The following is a 7615-nucleotide window of genomic DNA, read 5'->3' as shown; positions in this document are numbered from 1 at the left end:
GTGTGTGTGTGTGTGTGTGTGTTTAATAGAGACAAGGTCTCACTATATCGCCCAGGCTGGTCTTAAATGCCTGGCCTCCAGCAATGTTCCTGCCTTGGCCTCCCAAAGTGCTGGGATTACAGGCAAGAGCCACCACACCCAGCCACTCTGTGTTTTAAAAATGAGAGCAACTTGGCCAGGCATGGTGGTTCACACCTGTAACCCCAGCATTTTGAGAGGCTGATGCGGGCAGATCACTTGAGCTCAGCAGTTCAAGACCAGCCTGGCCAGCATGGCGAAACCCTGTCTCTACCAAAAACACAAAAATTAGCCAGGCGTGGTGGTGCGCATCTGTAGTTCCAGCTACTCAGGAGGCTGAGACAGGAGAATCTCTTGAGCCCAGGACGCGGAGGTTGCAGTGAGCCAAGATCGTGCCACTGCATTCCAGCCTGGTGACAAAGCCAGACACTGTCTCAAAAAAAAAATAAAAGAGAGAGAGAGAGAGCGCAACTTGAGCGTGTTTAAATATTGATGGGAGTGAGCTGCTTGAGAGGGAGTCCAAAGATACAGGGGTAAGTTAGGAGGCCAAGCAGAGCAGGGTCTCCAAGAGGATGGGGGGTAAGGGGAGGGTCTACATCCTCAATCAGCCTTAGACTATCTCCTTGGAATGAGGGCCAGAAAGAAAACATGGCTATGGATTCAGATCATTCTGAAATTTGAAGAAGGGAAGTTCCTTTCTGGTGGCTTCTATCTTCTCTAAGGTGGAAGGTGAGGCGATCAGCAGAAGGGAGGGTGGAGTAGAAGAGTGGAGGGTATGAGGAGCAGAGAAAAGTTTCAGATAAACCACTGTGCAGAACGGAGGGTCTGGGGAAAAGAATGAGTGTCCAGGACCACTGAAGCCCTAGCTGTGGCTGAAACCTGCGAACTTGCATTGGCAGCAACCTTTGAGCTTCCTGAGCACCCTGGTTGTAGATGAAAGACATGAAAAAATGGAATGATCCAAGCTGGGTATAAACAGAAGAGAGCAAGGGAACTGAATATAGAGGCAGGAGCAACCACGAAGATGGGCCACAGAATCTAAAGGAGGTAGGGGAATCCAAGAGGTCACAGAACAGAACAGGTATAGTCAGTTGTTACTAACTCAGAGACCTGGAAAGCCAGGAGGGGAAAGCAAGACAAAATGATATATGTGGAGAGAAGGGAACCTTTGTACAATGCTGGTAGGAATGTAGCTTGGTAAAGCCATTATGGAAAACAGTATGGAGGCTTCTAAAGAAATTGAAAATAGAACCACCATATGACCCAGCAATCCCTCTTCTGGGCACATACCCAAAGGAACTGAAATCAACATCTCATAAAGATATCTGCACTCCCACGTTCACTGCAGCATTATTCACAGATAGCCAGGATATGGAAACAACCTAAGCAGGCCTCAATGGATGAACGGATAGAGAAACAGTACTGTGTGTGTACACACAAAACTGAATATTATTCAGCTCTAAAAAAGAATGACATCTTGTCATTTGCCATAACGTGAATGAGCCTGAAGGAAATTATGCTAAGTGCAATAAGCCGAACACAGAAAGAAAAACATAGGATGATCTCACTTATATATGGAAAAAATTCAAATATATAGAGATAGAACACAAAATAGTGGCTACCAAGGGCAGGTGGGAGAGGAAATGGGAAGATGTAGGCAAATGGATACAAAGTAGCAGATATGGAGGAGTGTTCAGCTCTGGAGATCTAATGTAGAACATGATGACTAGAGTTATTAATAATAAAATTGTACTGTGCTTGACAATCATACTAAATGAGTCTATTTAGATGCTCGTCACAAAAACAAAATGAGTATGACATGATGACTGTGATAATTTGCTCCACTATAGTAAACTTTTCTAGCTATGTGTATCCAATAACATCAAGTTGTATACCTTAAATAAACAATCAAATGTGATAATATCCAGTGGCACTATTTCAGAGCTGGAATGCTTCTAGGTATTACAATGCAGGGTGCGGCCATGGGAGAGGGCAGATGAACTGTTAAAAAGGTGAAGGTGCCTGGCGCAGTGGCTCACGCCTGCAATCCCAGCACTTTGGGAGGCCAAGGCGGGCAGATCACCTGAGGTCAGGAGTTCGAGACCAGCCTGGCCAATATGGCCTGTAGTCCCAGCTACTCAGGAGGCTGAGGCAGGAAAATCGCTTGAACCCAGGAGGCAGAGGTTACAGTGAGCTGAGATCACAGTGAGCTGAGATTGCGCCACTGCACTGCAGCCTGGGCAACAGAGCAAGACTCCATCTCAAAAAAAAAAAAAAAAGGAAGGTGATTAAACATAAGGAGGTCAAGAAACTGGTAATTTTGGAGACTTGGACAGATCAGCCATGTGAATGATTAAAGCCCCGTGGGGAGGACATGATTTGAGAAGACAGTAAGTTGGGGTCTAAAGATTTAAAGAATGAGAGTGAGAAGCTGTGAAGTTGGAAAATGACAAAGAAAACGGTAGTAGAAGGTCTGTAGTGGATATTTGTTTCCTGTTTGTCTAACATCTACTTCTTGATTTTGCTCTGGAAACCACCTCCTCCCTTCCCAGGCACAGGGGGGGCTTCCAAAATATTTGAAATTTTCTGTATCTTAATCTGGGGGTAGGAACATTTTATTATTCTTTAAACTGTACAGGTAACTTTTACTCTTTATATACACACATTGTTATAAACTTCATGTATATATTCCCCAATTTTAAAAAAATTCCTTTCCTCATTCCAAAGACAAGTACCTGATTCAGGTCTGCGCAATCAGAATCAGAGACTGGTTTAGGCGCCTGACCCAATTTAGACCAGTGAGACACCAGCCCAGAGCTTTGGCCGGAACTATCAGGAAAGGAGTGCTCTCCTTCTGCTGGAGCTGGGAAGCTTGTTTATAGAACATATCCCTTCACTGGCGTGAGAACAAGGCTGACACAGAAGAAAGCAGAGCCAAGAGATGGAAAGTGACAGATCCCTGACATCATTGGAATACCTTGCTCCAGTCATTCCTGAAGCCAAAATACCTGGGCCTTTTCAGCAATGTAAGCCAGTAGATTTTTATTTTCCTGTATCCAGTTTGCATTTAGCTCATATCCTTTTAACTAATAAAGAATCCTAACTAATTCAGGGGCTCAAGGTAGTCTCAGTTGAACAGCCTATGTGATCCTTTTCAATACATAATCAAAGTATGCCCCCCTCCTGCTCAAGACCCTGAAATGTCCCCTGCCCATGCTAACTTCCCACCCCATGGCCCTGGCAGTAAAGGTCAAAGTCCTCAGGGTGACCGGCCACACTCAATATAATCTGACCCCTCCTTCTCTGCCCCCAGCCTCTAACTGTCCAATGCTCACTCTGCCCAGCCATATTGGCCTCTAGGCTGCTCCCTGACATACCGGCCCTGTGCCTTCCAGCCTCTGCTTCCGCTGGTCCCTCCCCCGACACTCTTCAGATACTCACCCACTAACTCCCTCACCTTCCAGTCTGCTCAAATGTCAAGTTCTCAACAAGGCCTGCCAAATCCTCTTCCTCGTGGCCAGTTCTCCTTTTTCCTCCTCCCATAGCATTTACTGTGCAATACAGTACAAACACGCTGAAATGTATCCAGTGAGGGCAGAGTTTTCAGCTAACTTATTCAAGTTCCTAGAACAGTGCCTAGCTCATAGTAGTCCTTCATATATGTATCAAAAGAACAAAAAGAATGACAGGAGCCTCAAAGGAGCAGAGCCTGGTTTGTAAAAGGTGATGGAGGAAAAGCCTTCTCTATTTTGAAGACTTCAGAGGATGTCTAAGTGGCCTAAGGGGGCAGGAAACAGATGAAGAGTTCAGAGAAGAGACTGAGGATGTGGGAAGAGCTGTTAGCCACACAACGGGGCTTAAGAATCCAGTATTAAGTTTTGGGAGGGGCACAGAAGTTGGAGGCTGAGTCAGAGGAGAAGCAGCCTGGAACAATTTGCAGATGAAAGTTAAAAAAGCAGAGTAAGGCTAAGCGATGTATTTACATTTTAGATGGAGATAGCCATATAAGGTCCAGTGAGGCTCACGCCTGTAATCCCAGTACTTTGGGAGGCTGAGGTGGACAGATCACCTGAGGTCAGAAGTTTGAGACCAGCCAGGCTAACATAGTGAAACCCCATCTCTAGTAAAAATACAAAAATTAGCCAGGTGTGGTGGTGGTCACCTGTAATCCCAGCTACTCAGGAGGCTGAGGCAGGAGAATCAAATGAACCCAGGAGGCAGAAGATGTAGTGAGATTCCACCACTGCACTCTAGCCTGGGAAACAGCAAGATTCTGTCTCAAAAAAAAGAAAAAAAAAAAGGGTGAGTTTAGCAGGCATCAAAAGAACCAGTCTTGGCAACCTCTGGTAGATAGAAAGGGATTCCTCCTTTGGGAGCCTATGAAGAGAGGCATCACACCATGATTTGAAAAATTTGAGAAACTGGTGGAGAGTCCATCATATTTGGTCTTTCTCTTCTACCCAAGCACTACAGAGTTCATTCACAAGTGTCAGCTGGACCAAGACACAAGGCTACCCCGTTCATAGCACCATCTTGGCCCCTCAGAAAGCAATTCCCCTCTGCATAATAACCCTGCACTATGATCAGCCCGTCAAACCTTCATTCCTCTAGCCCAGAACTGACCCAGAATCCCTGTCATCCAGGATCACAACCCTAGTATCTAATAAGACAAAACTGGCTTCTTTTCAAAGACAGACCATAGCACTGAACTGTCCTACTACCCTCTGATGACCCTCATGCTGCTGAGGCAGGAGAAAGCCAGCCACAGGGAAGGCTTCCTTCTTCTGGCTCTGACTCACCTCTGTGGCTTGCTAGCTTCTCTCTACAGAAATTTCTTCAGAGTTATGAGACCATACGTGTATGCCAAGATTCAAGGAAAATGTTACTCCTAGTCAAAGAAAGAAATTGCAATGCTTAGCCTCTAAGGAAAAGTGGCTTACTATAAATTAGGCCCTTGAGAATGGTGTCATTTAGATGCTCCCCACAGCTGTTAGGAGATTTATTAAATATTCAATAATTAGGCCAGGCACCGTGGCTCACGCCTGTAATCCCAGCACTTTGGGAGGCCAAGGCGGGCAGATCACTTGAGGCCAGGAGTTCGAGACTAGTCTGGCCAACATAGCGAAACCTCATCTCTACTAAAAATACAAAAATTACCCGGTCAAGGTGGCACACGCCTGTAATCCCAGCTACACAAGAGCTGAGGCACGAGAATCACTTTGACCAGGGAGGTGGAGGTTGCAGTGAGTCAGGATCAGGCCACTGCACTCCAGCCTGGGTGACAGAGTGAGTCTCTGCCTCAAAAAATACATATATATTCAATAATTAAGAATGCCTCCAAGACTCACCCTCCCACACAGAACAGACCCTTTAAAGGAAGCTACCAGTAATTAGACCTGAGACTGACTTCTTGACCACTAACTAGATCTCGGTGGTACGGAGAATTTGTCTTCCAAGTACTTATTGGTAAAACACCCATACTTCTGAGTCAGGTATCATCCATGAGTGATTCGTTAAGCAAATATTTAAAATAGCTATCTGTAGCAGTCAGTCTCTAAGATGGCCCAATCATCCCCACCTCTTGGTATGCACACCCTGGTATTCACACCCTCTCCCCACATTGTACCAGTGTCAATCTGTGTGACTGACAGAATACATCAGAGGCATGTCATTTTCAAGGTAAGTTATACAAGACTGGCTAGAGTCTTGGGCTCTCTTGGATCACTTGCTCTGGGGGGAAAAACCAGTTGCCACATCCAACAGCCCTATGGAGAGTAACTAAGGCCTGCAACAGCCATGTGAGTGAGCTTAGAAGTGGATCCTCCCCTAATCCAGCCTTCAGATGACTGCAACCTCAAGAAAGGCCTAATTCAGAACCACTCAGATTGTCCCACAGACACTATTTCCAGGTGGTAAGTTTTGGGGTAATTTGCTACACAGCAATAGATAATTAATTCAGTGTCCTACACAGAACTGAGAAGGAAATGAGGTTTAACCCCAGTTCCTACACTATTTTAAGACCGATTTTTGTCCATAAGAAAGCAAATTTATTCAGTCATTCAACACTTTTTGGAGACAGGGTCTCACTCTCTCACCCAGGCTGGAGTACAGCGGTGCAATCATAGCTCACTGCAGCCCTGAACTGCCGGGCTCAAGCAATCCTCCAGCCTCAGCCTCCCTGAGTAGCCTGGACTACAGGTGCATGCCACCATACTCTGTGTGTGTATGTGTGTGTGTGTGTGTGTGTGTGTGTGTGTGTGTGTGTGGAGATGGGGTCTCGACACGTTGCCCAGGCTGGTCTCAAACTTTTGGCCCAGAGCAATCATCTCGCCTCAGCCTCCCAAAGTGCTGGTATTAACAGTTGTGAGCCACTGCACCTGGTCTCCATTAGCTTTTTTAAATTTTCCTGTTCCTAATGCTTTGGAAGTTCACTCCCTGCTTTCACAAACCCTGTGCAGAAGGTACATCAAGTCAGGTCCCACTCTCTAGTGATTTTAAGTGCTGCAAGGCGGGCAGGTTATATTTTCTCATACTCATTTTTTACCGTACCACATGGTGTCCCCTCTGACGGGAGAAGAAAGTTAGGTCCCCTGCTCCCATTAATATTGGGACAAGGGGGAATCCATTTAGTATTTTACTAGGGAGAGAAAATCTTGATCACAAGACCTGAGAACAATGCTAATTTCTGCAGTTAATGACTAAGTGACGGCAGGAGCGAGGATGCAATTACTACTCAAGTCCCCTTCACAGCTGAAATGGCCATGGGGATAGGGAGGAGGCCGTCCCTTACCCCTGCCTGGACTCTGCTGTGTCTCCAAGCAGCAGGAGGGTTGTGCTGCTCTAAGAAAATCTGGAGCCTCTCTCTGTACAAAGAAGGTCAAAGGGCGAGCTTTCTTTCCATCAACCACAAAACCAGCCTCCGCCAAACCTAAACAGAGTGGTAGGCCGTCGGAGGTGAATGGAGCCCCAGACAGAAAACCACAACGAGGCTCTCCTCCCGCTCCCGGCTAGGGTCTGAGTCAGGTGACTCCTCAGGACAAACAGCAAACCTAAACAAAGATCACTCCCCACATGACTGACTCGGGGGAAGAAGACTCTAGCTGTAAGCCCAGGGCTGCCCGGTCCCAGCACGGAAAGCCATGAACTCCTGCTTCTGTGCACTCTCGGGAAACTGGAGGAGCTACAAGTTATGCAGCAGCTCAGCCTGCAGGGATGCACCTGGAGGAACTCGGAACCCCATCCGAGGACACCGGCGCCCTGCCCTGCACACACGCCTCCCGCCCCAACACGAAGGCTGGACCCCTCCTCACCAGCTGTCACCGGCGCTCGCGACCAGTCACAGGCAGCGAAGCCCGTCCCTCTGCGGCTGCGACCCCGCGGAGGCGGCAGAGGAGACGCTTTCGCCGAGAGCTCAGGGGCCAGGGCACGCCCGTCCCCCGGGAAGGGGCGGCAGGGTGGGCGCGGCCCCAGGCCCAGGAAGGCTCCGGATCCATCATCCCCCCCAACGGGGAGCGAAATAAGCCTCCCAGACCCCAGCCCCAGGCGCCCCACCTTGTCACCGAAGCTGCGGGCCATCAGCAGGTCCGGGCTGGGCGTG

At 47.7% G+C, this 7615-nt stretch overlaps 1 protein-coding gene across 1 annotated transcript in view; it reads right to left on the bottom strand.

Annotated features, from left to right (window-relative positions):
• SNX30 (sorting nexin family member 30) overlaps positions 1-7609 on the bottom strand; it is a 140915-nt gene extending 133306 nt beyond the window's left edge. Inside the window, exon 1 of the mRNA XM_011941859.1 lies at positions 7570-7609. Within this exon, the coding sequence (XP_011797249.1) occupies positions 7570-7593 (24 nt within the window). The 5' untranslated portion in view covers positions 7594-7609. The remainder of the gene's footprint in view (positions 1-7569) is intronic.
• Between the last annotated feature and the right edge of the window lie 6 nt (positions 7610-7615).

The sequence above is a fragment of the Colobus angolensis genome, unplaced genomic scaffold, assembly GCF_000951035.1.
Source record: "Colobus angolensis palliatus isolate OR3802 unplaced genomic scaffold, Cang.pa_1.0 Scaffold103, whole genome shotgun sequence".
Taxonomy (NCBI): domain Eukaryota; kingdom Metazoa; phylum Chordata; class Mammalia; order Primates; family Cercopithecidae; genus Colobus; species Colobus angolensis.
This window is presented reverse-complemented; position numbering and strand designations above follow the sequence as displayed.